Source organism: Diabrotica virgifera, chromosome 3 (assembly GCF_917563875.1).
Source record: "Diabrotica virgifera virgifera chromosome 3, PGI_DIABVI_V3a".
Taxonomy (NCBI): Eukaryota; Metazoa; Arthropoda; class Insecta; order Coleoptera; family Chrysomelidae; genus Diabrotica; species Diabrotica virgifera.
In genome coordinates, this window is record NC_065445.1 from 23,815,446 (window position 1) to 23,840,572 (window position 25,127).

The 25,127-nt window shown below is 32.2% G+C and overlaps 2 protein-coding genes across 4 annotated transcripts in view; one reads left to right on the top strand and one right to left on the bottom strand.

Moving 5' to 3' along the window:
• The window catches only part of LOC114349517 (ets DNA-binding protein pokkuri), an 80,743-nt gene extending 55,980 nt beyond the window's left edge, over positions 1–24,763 (bottom strand). The window contains exon 1 of the mRNA XM_028299920.2: positions 24,526–24,763. The gene's annotated coding sequence lies outside the window, so the exon portion shown is untranslated. The remainder of the gene's footprint in view (positions 1–24,525) is intronic.
• Positions 1,007–6,406, top strand: LOC126881804 (uncharacterized). Of its 3 annotated transcripts, none has more exons than XR_007697004.1 (2): positions 1,007–1,254; positions 5,166–5,391. XR_007697004.1 is itself a non-coding variant. In XM_050646383.1 (2 exons), the coding sequence occupies exons 1-2, from the start codon at positions 4,363–4,365 to the stop codon at positions 6,138–6,140; spliced, it is 552 nt and encodes a 183-aa protein (XP_050502340.1). In that variant the 5' UTR covers positions 3,580–4,362; the 3' UTR covers positions 6,141–6,406. The 3 variants fall into 3 exon arrangements, 2 of the variants coding, with proteins under 2 accessions (XP_050502340.1, XP_050502342.1); XM_050646383.1 differs by lacking the exons at positions 1,007–1,254; positions 5,166–5,391 and adding exons at positions 3,580–4,597; positions 5,824–6,406; XM_050646385.1 differs by lacking the exon at positions 1,007–1,254 and adding an exon at positions 3,591–4,597.
• Positions 24,764–25,127: the final 364 nt, after the last annotated feature.

The following is a 25,127-nucleotide window of genomic DNA, read 5'->3' on the forward strand; positions in this document are numbered from 1 at the left end:
TATAGTACATAATAGTGACGTCATCGATGATTTTTTAAATGAGAATAGGGGTCGTGTGGTAGCTCACTTGAAAGGCGATTCAATTCTCTATTCAGTAATATAAACATTAACATCATTATTTATACAGGGTGGCCAAAAAATAATTTTTGAATTAAAAGAATTGACGCAAAAAGAAGAATGTATGTAATTTATGTAACTCAAAATACATTTTACTAATGCCACATATAATAAAAAAAAATGTTTATTTCATAAATAAACATTGCTTTTCGCTTAAATTAAATGTCAAACAGCCACACACCTGCCTCTTGACAGTTTGGACATTTAATTTAAGCGAAAAGCAATGTTTATTTGTCAAATAAACATTTTTCTTCTCTTTTCTGACAGCAGTAAAATGTATTTTGAGTTAAATAAATTACATGTATTCTTCTTTTTGCGGCAATTAATTTAATTCAAAAATTATTTTTTTGGCCACCCGGTATAAATAATGATATTAATGTTTATATTACTGAATAGAGAATTAAATCACCTTTCAAATTAGATACCACACGACCCCTATTCCCATTTAAAAAAAACATCGATGACGTCATCACGCCCAAGTCGATGACGTCACTATTATGTACTCTACGTCAAAAAATCATAATGGACCGTGATAGTGTGACGTCAAAACGTCAAAAGGTTTACAAACACGTTGTGTCTAGGTCTACGCTAACGTGTACGCAAATAAATAAGTTAGGTAGAATTAAACGTCATAACAAATATTTTTCTATCAAACAAACACTAAACATATCAAAATAGCGTGTATCAAAATATACAGTCACTGCCCACGCTAAATAGTCACTAGCTTGATGAAGTTTAACTTTTTTATTTGCGTACATTTTAGCGTGTACCTAGACACAACCAGTGTGCGTCTTGGAAGAGTGTTGCCATCGTATACGCTAAAAGCTGATTGGCTCCGCCATCTTTTGCTCAGATTTCCGGATTAATATGGAAGGGGTAAACACAGATGATCAGTTGTTTATTTTTCGTTTACTGTGGTTTAACCTCACTTAACTAGATAGATCGAGAAATATTAAATTACTATTACTATTATTCAGGTTGAAAAATGCCTTCCTGTAAGGTAAAAGGTTGCGAAGTCGATTGGGGAAAAATAATGTGAAAATGAATTCTTTCCCAAAAGAATCTGAACGACGGAAAGTGTGGATTAAAAATATAGGGTTAAAACAAGATCCAAACAAATATGCTGTTGTTTGTGAAGTAAGTTCTTCAAGTAAAATTAATTGAGTATTTGCATTTGATGCATTCTCTTTATAATATTTATATCATTAAAAAATATTGTATTCAATTTTTGAATGTTTAGGAACACTACTTCTGACATGTGGAAAAAAGTTAGACAAGATGGCAGCAGAAAATTAAAATGCAATGCTGTACAACAATATTTAGAGAAGAAAGCGAAAGTATTTAATTATTTATATTGGTTTTTTGTTTATTCACCAATTTAACACCTATAGATATTTGTATAACAAGAGAGCGAAGTGCACCTTTTCCTCCCAAGAATAAAGTTTACTAGTTTACTACAGTAATCATTCAAGGGAGGAAAAGACACTTCTCCCATGTTATACATTTTTCCACCTCCCTCAAATAAGTCATTTTTTCATTTTTAAAATATTTATATAACTGTTGATTGAATACATGAATCATAATTGAATACAGGAATTTGTGTATTCAATCAACAATAGAATTAACAAAATTTATTAGAGAACTAAAACTAACAAGTAGGTACAGTATAACTATCAAATTATTAATGAAAAATTTTTAAATCAAAATAACAAGTTACTGTTTTTACCATTTTGCAACATCTATAAATAAAATTTAAAATGTATGGATACTTACCTAATAAAAAATAGAGTAATAGTATAGGGTGTCAATAAGTTATTTCATCTATGCTATGACATAGTATGACGTCAACATCACTTTTACTTTTACTCCCTAGGGATTAAAAGTACTTTGTTTCCCTAGGGAGAAAAAAATATGACTATGCTCCCTACAATAAGGCCAGGAAATGTATACTTTGGATAGAGGTAGGTGGGAAAATCTGTTTTATTCAGTTATTGTGATTTGTTTCTTACAGACAATCGGTTTGTTCTAGCACGAGTTTCAAACGGTCTGAAACCATTAGCGAATAGTGGACCAGCGCGAGTAGAGGGGATAGCACTCGTAACTGTATTATGTTCTCTCACTGACCAACTGTTTGCTGACTAGTTCGACTGTTTGCTAGAACAAACCTATTATTCAAACAAAATGTCCTCTACGTCAGACTGATCAGAATTTTAAAAATGAGTCATATCAATCAAATCAAAAAATTTCAAAAATTGTTCCTGTAACCATTTTTAGTGGAAATAATAACAGTACTTATATTGGATCAGAGAGCCACCCAATTCATTGTTAAAGTATGATAAACTAAAAGTTAAACAATTAGGCATGCACTTCATATTATATTTAATGAAATATAACCCACTGGTACTCGTACAAACTTGACGGCAAGCAAATTCAACAAATTTTTCCTCATTTATTAGTTTTTCACTACCGTTAAGTTTGGAAACAAGCGCTGTTGCCAAATAAAAACATATACAGTCAGAAAAATGAAAGAATACCCATGAACGATCACATCAATCACATATTTTGTATTTGCTGTTTTTTTTTCATAAATAATAAATGAGAGAGATAGATTATTAATAATCTGAATAATATGTGATTGATGTGATCGTTCATGGGTATTCTTTCATTTTTTCGACAGTATGTATTTACCACAGCAACTACAGGTGACACTGTTTCTCTTTGTCTTTAAGAGTGTGAAACAAAGATAACTACAGTGGGAAAAATAAAGAATACCCATGAACGATCACATCGATCACTTATTTTGTGTTTCCTATCTTTTTCTATAACAAACATTTATTATTTATAGAAAAAGACAACAAACATAAATTAAGTGATTGATGTGATCGTTCATGGGTATAGGGCTTTTCATCGATTGTCATTTGTTTCGAGCTTCTGTGATGTGTCACATAATATTAATATATCTACGTCATACGTCTTTGGTTTGTATCATGGGTATATACCAATAACGTATGATGTAGATATATTAATATTATGTGACACATGACAGAAGCTCGAAACAAATGACTGTGAATGAAAAGCCCTATTCTTTCATTTTTCCAACTGTATCTGTAATATACGCTGAGCTCGTAGGTAGAGGGGATAATTAAAAAATCGCGAGAGCCAGTAGTGACAAGTCTGTAAACCTTTACTGGAAATTTGACATAAATGTCAAAGTGAATAATTTAAAATTGAAATTAAAAACATTAATTAGAAAAAATATTAGTTGGTCAAAGCTGTGGTATATATTTTTATCTTAAGTATACTTACGGTTTAAATACTGAATTAAGTTTTTTTAATATTTTGTAATACCTATCTAATTATAATTAGATATAAATCATCTAAGCGCCATCTACACGATAATTGTGAATGTATCTGAAGTAAGAAATTAATATTTCATTAAGAGAACGTTAAAACAGTTTTTTAAAAAATCGATTACAATTTAATTACTTTTTTGCATTGTAAATATTAAGCGATAACAATTAAATCATAAATTTAAAAATTACTGGTGAAAGTTGAATTAGTAATCCGCTAGGAGCGACACCAGCGAAGCTCAGAGCGTATAAGTGGGTGCGTTTGGACGACCATAGTGGCTGACTGTCAGCAGAAATCGGCTGAGTGGTTGTATCCAGCTGTGACAGGGAAAGCTTAGTAAATCTCTCAGTGGCTGACTTCCAACAGTGACGTCTGACAGCTACTGCTGGCTCAGCTGTCCAGCCGCTGTGGTCATCCGAACGCACCCAGTGTCAGTCATGTTTTCCTGTAGTATAAAAGGCTTAGATAGAAGGTTATGTAAGATTTTTGTTTGTTTATTTTTTCTTCTTCTTCTGTGGCCTTTGGAAGCTGTGCCCATTTAGCCAGCAACATTTCTTAAAATTAATGCCTAACTAAACCTACCATACAAGAAAACCATTATGAACCTAAACGACCAATCAAGGATACGGAAGGGAAAGTAAAGTTATTTAAAAAATAAACTGTTGTTAAAATATAAACTAAATAAATAAAATATAAATTGAAAACAATAATTTGACATTATAAATGTAACCTCCAATATTATGACAGACGTCAGTTACCATGACATCATATATTATACTCATCACTAATTCTAGCCAATGAAATGCTTGCTGTAATAGGAATGGCATATCAAAAAAATCTGACTATTCTCTATATATTTTTTCAAATTTAGAATATGGCAACAAGGGGAAAGTTATGTGCATTCCTCATTGTTTGACTTTTCCTATATCTTTAGTATCAGGTCATCGTACAATACAAATACTTCTTGCAATGATTGGAAGTAATGCAGAACAAGAATTGAATTTGGAATCGCCGAGAAAAAGGATTGGTGTACAAAATAAGAAAGTATATAAAGGACAACAAACATCTTCCATAAGCGATCAAAATTGTATAACTGAAATTCAGGAAATAGATTCTGCTCCACCTTTAGGTATAAAAAATATTTTGACATTTTTTTTTTATTTAATACACAATTTAATTTACCATCTGATCATGAAGCTATAAGTAAATGGTGTGAATGTTGAACACATGAGGGAGAAGCTGCCATGTGGCAACTCTCCTGTATAATATATTTTATATTAGTTCACATAAATAGTTAATTTATTAAGTCTGTTGGCCATGGTTTCTTCAGTCACCTTTCAAATCCAGGAGGGGTATTTAGCAGTCTTGATTCGTTACTTGGATGATCCGTTGTCCGTCAAGGAAGTTTCTTGTGATTATTCTAATTTATTCCTCTACCAAGGATGTGGCAGAGTCATCTTGTATAGGGTTTTGTTCAAGTGTAAACACTTTTTTGCGCCAGTCCAGAGCTGTCTGCCAGCGCTGTCTTGAATAGAAAGGTGGTCTATTTTTCATGCCACTGGCATTCCAGTGAGACTGGCACCAGTTTCTGGATACATGTAAACGTTACTTTATTTTATGTAAATATTATTTTCATTCTAGAATCAAAGGGAGACTCTTTTAACAGGTAAATGACGCTATCATTCTTTTTGTTCTAGAAAAACTGTAAATAGTAACGATTTTGAATGAGTGAGAAGTCTAATAAAGCCACGACGAGATACTGTATTAGAGCGTACGATTTGGAGGTATTTTTGATTAGATACATTTTGTAAAGTACAATATAAATTAGATTTGATAATGTGTAGTATTTCCTAATAAATTAAATACTATTAAGTGTTTATTGTTCTTGTAAGTTAGTGTGGTAAATAAATAATATGAAGTAAGTCTGTGTATTTAAATTAATATAAGTGTTCTTATTTAAAAATAAATAAAGTCAATTCAAAATAAATATTAATGCCTAAAAATCAAATTAGTAAAGTCGCTCACATGTCACTAGCAAAGAAACTTGTCAGCTTTTTGTTTCCAGTTGATTTGGACAGGTTAAGAATTTAAAGTGGTAACACTACATGTTAAATCAATCATTTTAAATTGTTTACAGTTTTACTTACAGTAGGAGATGTAACATACTTTTGTTTACCAGTATGCAAAAATTAAAAAATCTTTCATAGATATTGATTCACCACTCAAGAATTAACAAATTGTGAAGAGCACAAATATGCCTGTACTTCGTCATCTGTCCAGGGCCGATATCAATTGATTGTCACAATATTGTATAGGTATAGAATAATTCATTTTATTACAATTAACAGTTTTTAGGTTTCCATACTTCTAAAGGAAAAACGGACCCTTATAGGCTCGCTATATACTTATACTATGGCCAAAAAGCGGTAGTGAGAATAGAAGATATAACATCAGAAGAAATAGAAATGAAAAAAAAGGTGTTCGACAAGGGTGTATACTTTCACCAATATTATTTAATATATAGGTACTCGGAAGACATATTAAGTAAGACAATGGATGAAATAAACATAGGCATTAGAATTAATGGCATGATCATAAATAACCTGAGATACGCTGATGATACAGTTCTTTTAGCCGAATCACATGAAAACCTACAGATACTGCTTACTTAATAAAGTGACCGCAGTAAGTGGAGAATATGGACTATCGCTTAACATAAGCTTTATTCCAGCAATGTTCCATTAATTTTATCTGTCTCTTCCACATTAACCAAGAAGAGGTGTTGAAATTTCCGATACATTTCCAGTGGATACATTACCAGCTATTCGTGATGAATAATGAGTAATACAGACTTAAAAATTCATACAGACCTAGCAGTCATTACTTAGCTTTTGATTAAAATTGACAAATCTAAACGCACAAGTGGTCTATTACTTTTCTGTCCAAAAAAACGTTTATGTTTTTTGTCATTTTGAATTAAACACCTATAAGTTCATTTATGCTTTATGTTTCTAGCTTGTTTCTATTTTTGAAGTTATTAGGTGCGATTGGGAAAAATGTTGTGAGTTTTTTATAAAACTAACAGTATGCACTATTGTGCACACAGACAGTATAAAGTTAGTTGCTAAATCTTTCAAGTTACGTATCGGTGGAAATAAAGTGTGAACAAAATATATTGGTGTTTTTAGTAAATATATGTTTTATAATTTTTTAATTTGTGATATTCTTTTAATGAAATTTTTTGGAAAGTAGTAAGTATTAAAATTTAATTTAATATTTAAATAAATTACAAATAAACTGTTTGTTTTGAATCTATTTATTTCCTTGAAATAGTTGAAATCATATATACTGTAGACGCTCTCTTAACCGACCATGACGGGAGCTGCCCATAGGTCGGATAATCAAAAAGTTGGTTAAACCGAAAATCTTTAAAACCACCCTCAGAAAGACATTACATATGTAACTCTATTAAAAATATATATATATTTTATGATCTATAAACAAAAAAAGTAGTATGTACATATAGTCCGTCCGCTATAACTTTTCCCATGGGTCACGATTCATTTTCAAACAAATTAAGTCAAAATATAAAGTGAAACAAATGTCGATGTGTATATACATACGTAATTAACAATATCACTCACAAGACAAATTATGAAACTTGCATGACCTCTAATCTAAAAATAGTATCATCCAAAAAGGTGTAGGGTCGGTCGGTTAAGAGGGTGTCTACTGTAAGTATAACTTAAATACATAAAAGTACACACACTATTTTTTAATCCATGTTTAAACACTGGTTATGTCACTAGTATTAAAAGAGGCACCTAAACACATTTTGCAAATTATCACAAAAACTAATCTTGTAAGTAACAGACCAGTTTAGCTCCAACATCCTCATCTGATCTTACCCCTTTTCTAGCAACAGTTTATGCCTGGGAGAATCCACCTGCAGAATAACTGATAAATGCTTATACTTTTCATTAACAATAACCATACTAACTCCTTCCACGCTATGTATTCTGCTTTACTATTTTGACCAGCTTCTTATCTTATTCCCAGTATCTTCCACACATCCCAACCTAAATGACTTCAACTCATACTCTCACCTTTTCTATAGAATTATCACAATACCATTTTAGCTTTTTAAGAAGCAAATGATATTTTTACACAATCAGTGTGAAACCAATTATTGCAAGCTCCACTGCAGCCCATCCATAATGAGACCAGAATTTTGTTTACAATGATTTGGTTCAGATTCATTTAGTTTCTGTTATGAATTAACGTCTTTTTTCTCCGAATCAATATTGCACTATCTATAGGCACTTCAGACTTTCTCAAAACAAGCAGTTCTAATAAAAGAACAACATTAATTTAATCAAAATATAATTTTGCATTTTTTCATTTTTTGCAATGTTTCTATATAACCTCAATCTTCTTTTTACAACTGACAGTTATGTAAAATTTATATTTTTGTGTGCGACTAGGGCAACCAGTGATCACTGAGGGCGGCCATATTTTGCTCTGGTTTCCGGGCTTGTCTACACTCTCCCTGGACGCACTCTGGACACAACGTGTTTGGAAAACTTTTTTTGACGTTTTGACGTCACGACTATCGCGGTCCATTTAAAAATAAAAATCGACCTGTCAAAGCTTTTCTGAAATTAATTAAGTCATGAGATAATAGACCGTTTCCACACTTTACGAATGCACTGTATTACACAAAATAAAATGATAGAAAAACCCATATTAGAATATTATACTAATCATCATTACCGCAATATTAAAAAAAACTCGTGTGAAATGTCACGTCGAACTTGATGTTTTTCTAATGTACATGATTAAAAACAATGTAGAGCTAATTTGAATAATCTTCTATTATAGGTAATTCCTAAAGTAAGTACAGTGGAACTTGCTTATAGCGTCATTGAAGGGTCCAGTAAAAAAAGTAAAAAAAAAATGACGCTATATCAGAGTGACGTTATACAAGAGGTAGAAAAAAATGATATTTTAACGAGGCAACATTTTATTACAGCATTATTGCTGCATTTAGGATAAAAAAAAAATAAGAAATAAAACCTATTATGTATATAAAATTTATATTTTATGAAAAAGTTCTCTAATGTTGAAAAAAGTCAATTATTTTCTTCTGCACAACCCTTTCCAAAAAATAAAGTTTGCAAACCGGAAACCCATTGCACTTTATCCTTCAAAAAATAAAAAAATGACAACCGTCTGTAAAATTTTATGACGCTATAAACGAGGGTTACCTTATTTTTAGCCGATAAAACCGGGTTTTTAGTAATGTTATCGAATAGGTTTTGGCCGGACCTATTAAAAATTGACGTTACAACCGAGGTGACGTAACTACCGAGGCCGTAATATCCAAGTTGCACTGTATTTAAATGAATTGGGAAACACTTAAAGCTCAGTAATCTCAAGAGTGGTTCTATTGTATTCTAAAACTTTTTTGATAACACGGTTACTGAGAATATCGCTCCAAGATGCTATTGCTCCGGTCAAATCTTTGAATTTCTAGGAAGATGATAATGGCTTAAAATCCCAGTTTACAATTAACCCAACCAAAGTGTTTATTATGCCTATAAGATGAAGGTGAATGGCATAACAGGTACAAAAAACATACTACCTGTGTGAAGTGTTTTTGATAAGCTAAAAGGAGAAATGATTTCTACTAGTGTCAACTCATCAACTTTAATCCGTGTATATGTATTAGTACTGAGAAATAAGGTTTTTCTCATGACACCGACCCCTCCAGGCAAACGACAGTGTTGTTTTATGTAGTATGGACCTTTATAACAAAAACATATTAGACCAGGGTAATAAGCTAGATATAGACCATGTTCGGGACACTCAAATATCCAGGTAGCTGACTACTTTTTTAGTTATTGTATACCTATAGGATGAAAACCTACCTGTTTCCTGCCTAGAGTTCGCGTCCGTTTTTTAATTATTAACAATTTAGTGCAAAAATCAATAGTTGACATAAAATTACAAAATTTAATTTTTTAGAACATTAAAAAACCTTCAAAATGCCGATTTTTGAAAGTTAAAAATTTGTTGTTATGCAAACTGCAAAATAAGTGAAAATCGTTATTTGTTAATAACTTTTACTAAAACTACCTTAGAACTTTAGTGCTTCACCCACAGTTGGATATTGGGGTACTTAACAAACCCTCAAAATTTGAGACATATCCATTAATTATTAGTTTAAGAGTTATTCTAATTGTTTATCCCAGAGACCTTTATTTTGCAATAACATAAGACAGAAAATAATGAAGATAGGGCAATTCTGAGTATGCCAAATGAAAGTAGAAAACTGATACTATCAAAATGTACTAAAAAACGATAAAAAGATTATCTAATATACATAGTCAAAAATCCTAATGCCAAATTTGTGAAATTTTGTCGTTTATAATAACATTTATAATAACTTTAAAAATATTGTCTGTAGAAAATAGTTTTATTTATGATAGAAGTGTTAAAAGTACACGTTTAAGGCACGCATGTGAAAGTTTGCAGAATGAGCGATAGCGAGTTCTGCAATTCACATGAGTGCCTTAAAAATGTACTTTTTAACACGCATATCATACAATATTTTTTCTACAAACGTAATTACAGGACAATATCTACAAAAACTTTTACTTGAACTTGACTGACATTCCATTTTTATATTTTTTTGACATTACATCAAAATTGTCTATACGGTCAATACGAACTGCAGTGCCTTAAAAAAATTTTAGAACCTTAAATCATATTAGAGCCACAATCAGTGCACATATAATGAAAAATCAAGGCAGATACGAGCTACTCCAATGCATATTGCAAGGTAAAATTGAAGGAAAAAGGGCCCCAGGACGAAGAAAAATATCCTGGCTGGCTAACCTGAGAGCCTGGTATAGAAAGACCTCAACATCAACACAACACAACTATTCCGTATAGCAACCAACAAAATCATCATAGCCAGAATGATCGCCACCGTTCGGAACGGACAGGCTCCCTAGGAAGAACAAATTAAACTTGTTTGCAACAATATATAAGAAAATAATAAAGTTGCAGTAATTCTACGGATAGCTTATGAAAGAAGAAAGCTGATTCTATAAACATTCTTAAAAAAGGAAGTAAAACAAATTTAAATATTGCAAAATAATTTTGTAAAAACATATGACGATTTTTTTGCTTATAAACAATTAGATAACTTTTTAACTATTGCCTGGAGGAAAATAATTTTTTTTCATATATGGAAATCTTGAATTTTTTCAGTTCTAAAAAGTTCTAAAAGAAAAAAAGTTGTCCTAGGACAACTTGGGACGAAGTTATGTCCTTTTTTAATGCACAGCAGTTTTGTTTAGAACAAGTAAGAGATCTAAATAGGGTCATTTGAAAGAACATACTTTAATTTGCTTTAATTTGCCAAATTCGAGAGATTTCCTTTCAACGGAATCATCCACAAAGCTTCAAAATGTGGTTCTTAAAATCGGCCAGCTTGAAACTCATAGAACAGCGATGGATAGGGAAGACCTAACTGTATCTCTGGTTATTGTTTATGGATTTCGACATTTCTTTTTTAATTTGCATGTAATTTTTCCGTATATGTATTATGTATTACGAATATGCATTATTTTAATAAATAAATTGTTAAATAAACCATCTACACTGTAGGAAACATAGGTTCTTGTATTGGGACCGTGCAAGTTCGGCAAAGCGGCACCTATTTCTACGCTCTGCAACTTTATTCGCACTTTTAATTATATTGGCCAATTATATTAGTCCAGGTTACTGGATAATTGTCAAGGCCATAGTCCAAAAAAATAAGAAGATAAAATTAAGATTCAGGTTATGTTATTAAAACGTAAATAATTGTATGTAGTAAATAAAATTAGTTATTAAAATGCAGTACTGCAAGTAAAATACAATTAATTAATATTTATATAATAATTGCATATCATATCAATATTGTGGAGGAACATATAATTTTTCTTCTTCAATGACAGCAGATATGAAATGTACGTCAATTTGACAATTTCAATTGACAATATGAATTATTTAAGAAAGTTGCAATATTTCTCCGCTATTCGCGCACGATCGTTTCTCAATTCCCTTCCAAGTACTTGCACACCGCGAATAGGGGTCCATTCTAATAAAACCAACTATCGTTTGGCTGGAGGGGTCACCTTCACAGGGTACATTTTATGCTTATTTCCCTGAACTATATAGGTAAAACATTTTATTACATACAGTTTATTTATCGATTTCCATTGCGTGATATCCGATAATGATAAGATACGATTTGTCGAGAACTCAGTTTTACGCAATCAATCAATTTGCATTTTTTGTGTACTTAAACTTCCAAATAATGGTTCCGTTACGAGGTATTCAATATCTTATCTGTATTGTTCGAAATTTTCCTCTACTAGATGAAATAAACAAAACTACCTCAAGTGATGTGTAACACAGCAACAGACGTATATATCTTCTAAATTGATAAGTGTTGCTAATAAATGTTTTTGTATTGGAAGAACAACTTTTCGGATATTTTTGATTGGCACCATCAAAACAACATGACTATTAACAAATTGGTTTTTATTATGAGACTAGTTTAGAAAAAAGATTTAAAAACAAATCTGATATTATTTGAACTATTAGAGATGTGTTGAAATAGATTTATGCAACTTTATAAGATAAAAGCGACGGAAATTGGTCTTTGAGCAAGTGAATACTGCAATAGAAATGATAATAATATCAGACTTTGAACACAAAAATGGACAAGCAACGTGTAAGTCACCTGGAAGAAGATAGATATAAAATCTTCTGGTAGTGCCTATCCGTTTCGGATGTTGGCGACCATCATGGCAATCTGTACTTTGCACACTGCTGCTCTGAAAAGATTTGTGGTTGTTGTGTTGAACCAGATACGTAGATTTTCCAGCCAGGAATTATTGTTCTTCTTCGTCCTCGTCTCCTACTTTTGCCTGCAAAATTAGTTACAGTAATCCATATCTTCCGCTGTTGCTCATGATGTGACAGATGTATTCGATTTTTGCTTTTTATCTTTAGAGGCCTTGGATAAGAAGATTCGAGAGAGTGGTCATTAAAGAAGAGAAAGAACTGGAAAATAAAAAGATGGAAAGCGTAAGACCACTGATGAAATCCAAGTATGTATCGAGAAAAACAAAGCTAAGGATATTATAAAAAGGTAATAAGGCCCACAGTGACTTATGGTAGCGAAGTATGGACAATGAAAAAGCAAATACAAAAAATTGGAAAGATGGGAAAGAAAACTGCTCAGAGCTATACAGGGTGTCCAGAAACTCTACCGACAAACGAAGACAGGAGATCCCTCAGATAATTTTAAGATAATTTAACCCAATTCACCTAGTCCGAAAATGCTTCCTAAGGGAGCTAGAGCTCTTTGAAGATGGCGTCATGTAATTAGTTTTTCTTAAATACCTCCAGAACGCTTCTATTTAGAAAAACGAAAATTGGTATACATATTTATTTTCCAGAAATGAATCGATTCCATCCATTGCTAATTTCTAGTACAGGTCATAGGCGTCCGTTTTGGGTAGGGCAACGGTTATTTTGTCGCCTAACTTTTTTGTCTTTAATTTTTAAGCATTTTTGACTCTGAATTATTTAATTGTGAGTTATTCTAGTACTAAAAGGTACTCTTAGTTTAAGTCGATAGGACACACCGTTTTCTAGAAAAATCGATTTGAAAATTTTTCGTTCCTTGAATTAAAAAAAAAAGATTAAAAAAAAACTATTTAGAAAGATGAAAACTGGTACATTTATTTATATTCCAGAGATTAATCGATTTCATTAATGGCGAATTTCTAGTACCGGTCATAGGCGTCCGTTTTGGGTAGGTCAACAGTTATTTTATAGCATACCTTTATTGTCTTTAATTTTTAAGTATTTTTGACACGAGATTATTCAATTATGAGATATTCGAGTACTAAAAGTTACTCTTGCTTTAAGTTGGTAAAATACATCGGTTTTTTTTAAATTTTTTTTAACTTTTTTTTTCAAATTCCCAAAACTAAAAATTTTCAAATAGATTTTTCTAGAAAACGGTGTATCCTATCGACTTAAAGTAAGAGTACCTTTTAGTACTACAATACCTTACAATTTAATAATCCAGTATCAAAAATGTTTAAAAGTTGAAGACAAAAAAGTTATGCAATAAAATAACCGTTGCCCTACCCAAAACGTACGCCTATGACCGGTACTAGAAATTCGCAATGGATGGAATCGATTCATTTCGGGAAAGTAAATAAATATACCAATTTTCGTTTTTCTAAATAGAAGCGTTCTGGAGGTATTTAAGAAAAACTAATTACATGGCGCCATCTTCAAAGAGCTCTAGCTCCCTTAGGAAGCATTTTCGGACTAGGTGAATTGGGTTAAATTGTCATAAAATTATCTGAGGAATCTCCTGTCTTCGTTTGTCGGTAGAGTTTCTGGACACCCTGTATATGGAGCCAAAACACGGTGGAAGATTGGATGCGACGAACAAATAGAGAGCTAGAGGAATTGTATAACGAACCAAGCATAAGTCGTTTCTTAAAGGTACAGAAAGTGAGAGGGATGGATCACTTGATGATAATGGGAAGTAAGAGGATACAAAGATAGTTTGATGATAGCTTACAGAAAGATCTCAAAAATAAGGGAACTGATGGTTGAGAAGAAAGAGCAACAAACAGGGATAAATGGAGGAGGATAGTAAGTCAATTTAGTAGAGAAGGAGCATGATTGGACAAAAAGCCACCCCACTTGAGTAGTATACACTTGAGTAGTAAGTAATATAAGTAATATTAATTTTTGTACTTTATAATGAGCAATGGTTAGTTGAGCCTTGTAAATAAATAAATATTGTTCTTATTTATTTAAAACGAAAGCCAACTAACTATCGAAAACCAAAAGACAATTAACAATTTAACCTGAAGTTTAGTCTTTGGTTTGACTCCTACAGAAATTTAATTTATTTATCCATAGACAACAAAAATAATAGATTTCACTTAAATTTTGTATCTCATATCTTTTATTTGACATTTTCAGTTTTTGCTACGAATGCGATCTCCAGAAAAAGCTCTGTTCAATTTCTTCTCTATTGCCAAAACCTTAGAATTTTCAAAACTCATTTGATATACTATTAGTAATACTATGATTAAACTCTTTTGCATGGTTCGCTAAAAGCCCGTATACAGTAACAGTATACCCGACAACGATACAACTTAGCGGTGTGATTGTGCAGTTCGTTGGTGTCGATTTATCGAATGTGTGGACACAAATAGACGCAGATTTTTGGTTAAATTACACGTTCCATAAATCGACGCCAAGAACTGCACAGTCGCATCGCTATGTTAAATCGTTGTCGCGTATACGAGCTATTAGGGACACACGTATGAGTAATGTTTAATATCACTCCTGTGAGATACTATGCGGTATTTTACATGTCTTGAGGACTGACCAATATGGATTTTATTGCAGTCTCTACAAGGGATGCTATACATCAGACAATCAATATTTAGGTGTTTTGTCTTTTAATTTTGAAAAAATAGAGTTACATAATTATTGTTAACAGTCATTAGCTATTTTGATTTGAGGACTGGCCAATATACATTCTATTGCAGTCTCTACAAGGGATGCTACACATCAGACAATAAATCTTTAGGCGTTTTGTCTTTTAATTTTGAAAAAAAGAGAAATAATTGTTAACTCAGTCATTAGCTATTTTGATATTCGTAGATACATATTATATTATATGGTTTTAATACCCGTACCAGTTTAGGTATGAACTCCTGTATATATACATATTTATAATAAATATTTAAAGTTTTGCTAGAGGTCAGTTGTTAATATAAAATAGTTTTGACTTCTTGGAAATATAATTTCGTACATATTTAGATAACATGCAGTAAAAACACTATAGGAAATTATTGCTGATTCAACAAACAAAATATTATTACATAACGTCTACTCTAATCTATTTTCGACATACGAAAATAACTTGGAAACAGTCAAAATTTTTGCAATAACAATCGCTATCGCGACCGTAAATCTGCGAGTTGTTTGTAGGTTTCGCGTTGATAGGAACAGGAAGTGGAAGCAAGTATTCACTTCCTGCTAAGATAAATAAAAGTTGGTTGGAACAATAAGCGTGGGTGACGTAGAAAGAATCCTTGGTCGGCGACGTTGTTGTCAGTGTGCACCATATGTGGCTGGTGTGTTATTATTGTAGGCCCACTCTAGAGCGGATGGGATCTAGCCTGTTATGGTGGCTGAGAAAGGTTTCACTTGATGTTAAGGAATTTTAATGATTTAAAAGGCATGCGGTAACTTTGGGCGGTTTAAAAGATCCACTGACTTTAAAATGGAAAACATAACAGTTATGTCGGTTGGCTAAACTCAGACACAACTGAGTAGGTAACTTTTTTGTTTTTTGCCAATTTTGACAAAATTGGCAAAATTACTAATAATTTAGTAATTATTAACTATTTAGAAATTATTTTTTGCCAATTTTACCAAAATTGGCAAAATTACTTAGTAAAATCACTAGATAGTTGTGTCTGAGTTTAGCGAACCGACCGAGGAACCGACTATACCCTTAATTAACCAACTTTTAAATGTCAAGAAGTTAGTTCTTAAATATCTGTTTTGGAACTCAATAAGGACCATAAAATTAAAGCAAACCACATTTTTAATACGTTTTTATGATTTAAATGATGAATCTACAACTGGTAAATATGGAAATACCCAAAGACTGAATTTCTTTGAAAAAACAAGACGGGTTGATATGTTTTTGGTCGTTAAGAATATTGTCTACCTTTATATTCATTAGTATATTCATTGAGTTCTAAAGTTTCTAGCTATACTTCGTTTGAAAATTATTATTGATAGCACAGTTCTTTATGACAAAACTGATAGTCTCCAACGTAATTTCAGAAACCAGTGACATGAATCTCCAGTGATAGGTAGAACCTATCACTTATTAATTATGAAAACACAATGGAGTACAACTAACTAGTATTTGTGGACTACGAGAAAGCGTTTGACTCTAGTAGATCTAGACAAAATAATTGCAGACTAGCTGAAATATAAAGTTAACCTCAGATATGCAACATAATTACAAACAATAAATAAAAAATCACAACAAATGTTAACCCTTAATACATCACGATTTAGAATTGACCCTGAGTAGAGCAAGGTGATATTATTATGTCGCCAAAACTGTTAACAAAGCTGGTGGAATAAATGTGTAAGAAACTTTGTAGCCATGGGAATCAACATTGATGGTGAAAGACAAAACAACTTACATCAAGTAGTATTTTGCATTTTGACAACGACACCCGATTTGGGCGTCGAAACGTTAATAAAATTATTTTTTCAATTTAATTTTGGCTTATTTCCCATCTAAATAATTAATTATAAAAATGCCACAAGGAAATAGCTTCAGAACAACAAAACAACTTACACTTCACTGATGATATTGTGCAGATTCCAAACAATCTAAAAGAGTCATTCTTCTTCTTAATCGTCAACCTGATGCAGGTATCGTGATACCATGAAGCTATTAGCTGATTTTTCCAATTTTCTTCAATTTCTCTCTATTTTCTGCAATTCTGGCCAATTCTGACTATGGAACGTCAAGAGTAGCAACAATATTAGGGCAGTCAATGAGGGTATTTGGCTCCAAATTCCATCCTACATCGATTTACTTGATATTTTCACAGTAGGTAGGGAATAACTCATGAAACAAAGTCTACTCTATGCCGATGTGCGCTTTTATCTTGGGGGTGGTTCCCACCCCTTCTCGGGAGTGAAAAATGTTTTGGTTAAAATAGCCACGGCAGAATCTAGAGAACCTAATTTTAAGCAAAAACTGTTCTATAATTATTTTTTGAAAACTCGATACTTTTTGAGTTATTCGTGGTTGAAAATTGGCCATTTTCATTGAAAAATGACACCTTTTCGGACGGATTTTTGTGAATACCTTAAAAACTATGCATCTAACAAAAAAACTATATAAAATATTTCTGTAGGTCATAAAAAAACAAAGAGATTCGTTCCTTCATAAATCTTCTATTATAGTAAAATAAATAAAATAGAAAGAGGGATATGGTAGGTAAGAAGAGTTTGTTTTTTTTTTGCATGCTTAAATCGGTGTATTCAACTTGAAATAACAGAAAAACGGTCGATTTTAGGTGTATAATGAAACTTACAACTTTTATAGTGCTTGAAAAGACCTTTAAAATGAGCAATACTAAATGTCGATTACATTCAAACTAAGCGAGATATTCTGCAAAAAACTTGATGACTAATGTATTTTAAGAAGAAATGAGAAGTATATTTACCCCACATCCATCAGAAGTTAAATACATCGTTTTCCTTCTACAATACTTTTTATTATAGTATTATTTATATGTTCAAAAATTTGGATTGGTTTAAAATGAATGGTTTTTGAAAAAAATAAGATCAAATTATAGAGCGCATTTTTAAATTTTCATAAAAATCTTCCTTTTTCTCCACGTAACTCGAAAATGATAAGAGATACGAAAAAAAGATATCACACAAAAATGTAGGTTTTTTTTAAATAAATTTTTCATTACTGTATCTCTTATCATTTTGAAGTTACATGGAGAAAAAGGAAGATTTTTAAGAAAATTTATGTACAATTTGATCTTTTTTTTTTCAAAAACCATATATTTTAAACCCGTCCAACTTTCTGAACATAGAAATAACATTAGTAAAAGGCATTGTAGAAGGAAAACGATGCACTTACATTTTGGTGGATGGGGGTTAAAATTACACTTCTCATTTTTTCTTAAAACACATTAGTTATCAATTTTGTTTGCAGTATATCTCGCTTAGTTTTAATGTAATGGACCTTTAATATAGCTATATATAACTATATTAAAGATATATAATATAGCTATATAATAAATATATATAAAGATATATAACTATATATAACTATATTAAAGATATACACTGTGTCCGTAAAGTATGGAACAAATTCTTTTTTAGCTAAACAGAGCATTTTAAGAAATAATCCTGAAACACGTCGATTTTTGATTTTAATTTACCGTATTTTAAAACAATATTCTAATATACAGGGTGAATTACTTTCGAGTAATGACATCACCGTCATTTTTTTTAAATGGAACACCCCCATTTTGTCTCAATTTTCGGATTACTCTAGCTGAGCTGATTCCAAAAATGTATCACATGTTGATTCAAATTGGTACATGGTGGACAAAAATACAATAGATTTGTGTGTGTTCATACAGTAACGCGTTAGTTAAATTAACAATATTTTCAAAAATACTTATTTTAGTTTTGATATTTTAATTATATTTTAATTTTAATTAATTTTTGATATTGTTTAGTTGAATATTTTAATTTAATATCAAAAATTAATTAAACTTTAATAATATGAGCATACACAAAACTATTGTATTTTTGTCCACCCTGTACCAATTTGAATCAATATGTGATACATTTTTGGAATCAGCTCAGCTAGAGTAATCCGAAAATTGAGACAAAATGGGGGTGTTCCATTAAAAAAAAATGACGGTGACGTCATTACTCGAAAGTAATTCACCCTGTATATTAGAATATTATTTTAAAACACCGTAAATTAAAATCAAAAATCGACGTGTTTCAGGATTATTTCTTAAAATGCTCTGTTTAGCTAAAAAAGAATTTGTTCCATACTTTACGGACACAGATAAACGATATAGCTATATAATAAATATATTATAATAAAGACCTATAATCTAGCTTTAATATAACCAAAAAGAAAAAAAAAATAATAATAATATAGCTCATTTTAAAGGTCTTTTCAAGCACTATAAAAGATATTGGTAGCATTATACACCTAAACTCGACCATTTCTCTGTTATTTCAAATTGAATACACCAATTTGAGAATGTACCAAAAAACAAACTATTTTCACCTACCATATCTCTTTTTGTATTATAACTAGCAGAGTTATGGAGGCAAGTGTCTCTTTGTTTTTTTATAACTTACAAAAATAATGTTGAATATCGTTTTTTTAGTTAGATGCATAGTTTTTAAGGTATTCGCAAAAAATCGTTCGAAAAGGTATTATCAGTAGTAATTGCACAAGAGCTCTAAAATTATCGAATTTTTCCCGAGTGACACTTTGACAGTTTTAATTTCACGACCCGAAGGGGAGTGAAATTATGTCAAAGTGCCACGAGGGCAAAAATTCGATAATAATTTTAGAGATCGAGTGCAATTGTTGCGATTATTTCATGAATAAAACTGTTCAAAACCAAAATTTTATTGTAATTTATTTATGTAAGTACAAATTAGTACAATTAAACACACAGTTGTTATAAATATTTGACGGTTGAAAGTCATCACTTTTATAATTTTTAAAACATTAATTGTCATTAATGTCACTGAATGTATTTTTTCGCAGCAACGAAGGGCAACTGACGTAATATACTTGACGACGGGATATTATCAAAAATTATCAGTTTAATTTTTATTTCTGTAGCTTTCTATTGGTCAGAATCTCCTATGAATGAAATAATCATTGTAATGTTTCAATGAAAATGGCCAATTTTCAACCACGAATAATTAAAAAAATATTGAGTTCTCAAAAAAAAAATTAGAGAACAGTTTTTGCTTAGAATTAGGTTCTCTAGCGAATTCCGTGATAATTTTAACCAAAAAATTTTCCACTCCTGAGAAGGGTGGGAGCCACCCCCAAGATAAAAGCACACATAGGCATAGGGTAGAGTTTGAATTAGGAGATAAGTAGAGGCTAGGGCAGGGGTGGGCAAAAGCCGGCCCGCGGACCGGATCCGGCCCTTTTGCTTACTTTATCTGGCCCATTGAGAAATCTCGCAAGCGATTTTTTTAAGAGCGTAATGCATTCATTTTTTTCGAATCCTGAGAAAACTAATTAGTATTTTTGAAAAATTTAAACGCAGAATGAAAGATTGCGTTCTTACCGAGGGCAGAAAGTCCTATAAGTCCTAAAAACTTCTATAATGTTTATCACAGAGGCGAAAAAAGGAGAAAATTTAGTGTGATTTTTTAATTTCAAATTATGTCTTTCTCCTTTTAATGATGGTCAAAAGTTCTCTATTCCTTTTCCATTCTGTGCAACACCATTTCGTTCGTAATATGATCGGTCCATGGTATTTTCATAATTTCCCCCTAAAAAGCCACATCTAAAAAGCTTGCAGCTTTTTCATTAAGACAGCATTAACAATCAAATAAAGAAGAAGAGAGTGGACATAACATTTTTATTATTATCCCGGTTTTTTATAGCGTTCTCCGTCTTCCGGTTGCCAGTTTCCAGCTTCGTCCGTCGTTGCATTCGTCAGGGTGAAGCTTCCTTTCCGGCATTGCCTTCTGAATGCCGCCTAACCAGGATTGTTTCGGCGTTCCTCTCTTCCTTCTTTCCCTTGGCGTCCATTTTAAAATTTGTTTTGGCAGCCTGTCGTCGTCAATTGACGTCGTACATGACCGTACCAGACCAGATCAGTTGTCTCCTTTGAATTTCGTCTATGATGGCTGACTTGACATAACATTTTACCATCCGATATTAGATTTGCAGATTGAATCTTTGGTTACTCAGAAATTTCCTCATCTTTAAAAAGGCTGCTCTTGATTACTCTATTCTTGATCGAATTTCTGAAGTTCATTTTTTATCTGGATCCTTGTTATGGCTTAATACAGTGCGCTGGAATAAGTGTTACCCCTCCTATTAACTTATTTATTTTTAGCACATAAGCACAACCTTCGGACAGGTCGATTTTTAAAACAGTCATAGTATATTCTGGCATCAATGTTTCGAACTTTACGTGATCCCTCTTCAGGTGACAGTCATAACTTTGATTTTTTTAAATGGGAAAGTACATCTTGTGACACCTCATTTAAAAGCTTTTGAGATACTTATTACAAAAATGTATAATACTTAAACCCTTTTTGAGAGCGTAGGCGCAAAATTTCAGATCTAATTATTTTTAAATTCATTCATTTTTTGCCGATCCTGAAAAAACTAATAAGTATTTTTTAAAAATTTAAACGCGATATGAAAGATTACGGTATTACCGAGGGTTTTAAGTCCCTGGGGACTTCTTTAATGATAATTTTAATAAGTTACAGGGGTGAAAAAAATTGACAATTAAGAGTGAATATAATTCAAAAGAAACTTTGTGTTTATTTTAAGGGACTTTCAGCCCTCGGTAATAATGTAATCTTTCATTCTGCGTTTAAATCTTTCAAAAATACTTATTAGTTTTCTCAAAATCCGCAAAAAATTAATGCATTTAAAAATAATTCGATCAAAATTTTACGCTTACGCTCTTAAGAAAGATTTAAGTACATATTATACATTTTTGTAATCAGTATCTCAAAAGCTTTTAAATGAGGTGTCACATGATGTACTTTCCCATTTAAAAAAATCAAAGTTATGCCTGTCACCTGAAGAGGATTCACGTAAAGTTCGAAACATTGATGCCAGAATATACTACGACTGTTTTAAAAATCGACCTCTCCGAGAGTTTTGCTTATGTGCTAAAAATAAATAAGTTAATAGGGAGGGGTAACACTTATTCCAGCGCACTGTATAATTGACCATATTAAAAATTTCGTAATTTTACTGGGAACAAATTGTTCGCATGTACACACCAGAAAGACAATTTATTAGATATTATTAACAGTCAAATGTCTTTCTCCAAATGCTCTAAAATGATACTTAAGTATCTTTATCAAAAAAATTTCTTGGGCAGAGAAAAACCTCCACCAAAAACATTAGCGTACATACTGAGTATAGTCTTCCGGCCCGGGAGACATTTTGAAAATTTCATTTTGGCCCGCGCTTAAAAGTATTTGCCCACCCCTGGGCTAGGGGCTAGGCCCAAATTTTCATTAAAATCCATGAAGTAGGATAGAATTTGGAGGTAATATCCTATTCTTGGTTCCATTGACTGGCGTATATGGTCCGTGTATCGTGTCGGAGATATGTCTTGTAATACCTCGACTTATTTTTGCCTTCTACCTTTCCCTGGACGTTTTTCAAGACCATTTCTTCGAAGTATTTGTGCAAAATAGCCTCTTATAGGATTTATATACTATATACTTGTTCTGATATTCGTGTTCTTAGTTTTTTCTCTGTATTTAGCTGATTCAGTACATAATTCATTTGTTCTTCAGGCCACCCATGGTATTCTCAACAATCGTCTCCAACAGTGCTTCTCAAATACATACATCTAAAATCTTTGTATCTTTCTCCAAGGTTTCAGCATTCCGATGCTATGTGAAAACTGGAAAAACTATACTTCTTGCCAGTCTCATTTTTGTATAGATAGTTTGTTATTTAGTTTAATCATCGTTAGATGATTTTGATTGTTGTTCTGCTCTTTCAATTATCATGGTTCTCGTGTTGTCTCTGTTTATTTTAAGACCCATAGTGAGACCACCGTTCCAGTCCTCAGAGCTTTCCGCATTATCCATTCAGGCCTATTAGAAGTTGTTAAATATACTTGGAAGTGGATCAACCAAAATCGGTTTAAAAATTGACCTTAAAATGACACAGTATAACCGGCGCCCATACAAAAATTTTCAGGAGGGGGCCAGACGTGAAGATGTTGCACATTATATTCTGTGTACTTTGGATAACCATATATAGTTTACAGCACCCGAAAAGCTAGGGGGGCCACGGCCCCCTCCTGCCCATGGGTATGGGCGCCCATGCACAGTATACCTATATGACAAACTTAATCCACTGCCCTCTATCTATCCATGGATCATAATATGTTGTAGGTCACTAATTCTCACTTTGTTTTTACTACACCTTCTCTCCAGAGTTCTTTTTCCGTGTGATTTACTTATGTGAATATTTATTTTGGTAGGTAATCTATCTTTTACCATTTATTGCACGTGACCATACAATATGAACTATTTTATCCGTATCTCATCACCTACTGCATGTTTTATTCACGATCTCTTAGTGTTTTATTATTTGATGTTCTCAAATTCTCTTTCTTCCAACCATCAATTCCCTCTTTTCAGAGATCATCCTGTACACCATCAAACCATCTTTATCTGGCTCGTCCTTTCCTTTTTTCGTGATTGGGCTCCATTTTAGGATCATATTTGGTATCCTCTTTCTTTCCATTCTTATCACGTGCACCATTCATCTCATTATCTGTGCCTTTATGAAGCGAGTAATGCTTGGTACGTTATACAGTTTCTCTAGTTCCCTCCTTCCACCGTGTTTTGCCTCCAAAATATAGCTCTGAACATTTTTCCTTCCCATCTCTCCAATTTCTCCGTATTTGCCCTTTTCATTGTCCATACTTCCCTACCATACGTCACTGTGAATATCCTCACTTTTGTTTTTCTCGATAAATATTTGGATTTCATCAACGGTCTTAGGCTTAGGCTTCCCATCTTTTTATTTCCTTCGCCACCATGGCATTCATATAATTTATTCATAGATATACATTACAGATTTTTTGGTCTGTAAACGCCTGGAGCTGCACAAAAGAAACCTTTGAAATAATATTCCACCTCGTAGAGCATTACAAAGTGATTTATTATCGGAACCCATGAACATGACCAGACATGTAACCAAATGACAATGTTCCTTATTATGCTTACGCGATTATCTTGCTGCTGTTGGCAAATATATCGTAAGATCCGGTTGCATGTTGCAAGAAGATTGGTCCGAGATGAATCTGTATTAAATTTCAGGGTCAAAAGAGATAAACCCAGACAAAAGGTTAAATTTAAGATTTATTAACGTACAAACATCGGATTTTATTGAAAACTGATTGAGGCAATAACACAAATATTTTATAATCCGGAACCCATACTAATTGGATTAAATAACATGATTATTTTCGAACCAACAGACAGAACAAGTTTAGTCCCTTCAACAAGTGTCAAAAATCACAAAACATTAACATCGTTTTTAAATTAATAATAACGTTTGATTGTGATTACAGTAAATAATAATAAGTGAGTGAAGTGCAATAATAGTAATGTTACCTTATTTGTAAACTGATAATTCCTATAAATCCAGGTCACTGCAACATCAACACTTCAAACACTATATAAACCGGTTACGTAATTTGATAAGTCATAAACGTAAACTATACACACTTGCCGAAATATTGCTATCAAAAAAACAAATTCTTTATCCAAAAGATATTCCTACGCGGGGTAACTGTGGCTGCCTATTGAGACAGTCACCTTACCACTATCGTTTTGGAACTGTTGTGAAGTTTAGTTTACAGACATCACGTTGGCTGTTACCAGTACGTCGTGGGGGAGTGGGGGAGGTGGTCATACACACATATACACATAGTTATGTCGGCGTTGTCAGATTTACACACCGGATCTTCACTTGTAGAGCCAAATGTGGAGTGGGGAAAGAAGCCGAGACTTCCTATTTGTAACACATGATGTTGGATAATATAGGGTGGCGTCGGAAAGTAGTTAGCGGATCTAGTTTTGTGATTTATAAGGATTTTATGGATTATGGCTTTATTTTGGGCCTTAAAAAAATAAATAGGTCATAAACAGTTACATAAATGCCATGGCATATCTAATGAATTAAGATTCATTATACACTGTGGCAAAATATTAGC

Coding starts and splice junctions, on each gene's coding strand:
- LOC126881804 (XM_050646383.1), top strand. CDS start 4,363: ATGTGCATTCCTCATTGTTTGACTTTTCCTATATCTTTAGTATCAGGT. Junction 4,598..5,823: donor AGATTCTGCTCCACCTTTAG/GTATAAAAAATA, acceptor AACAGTTTTTAG/GTTTCCATACTTCTAAAGGA.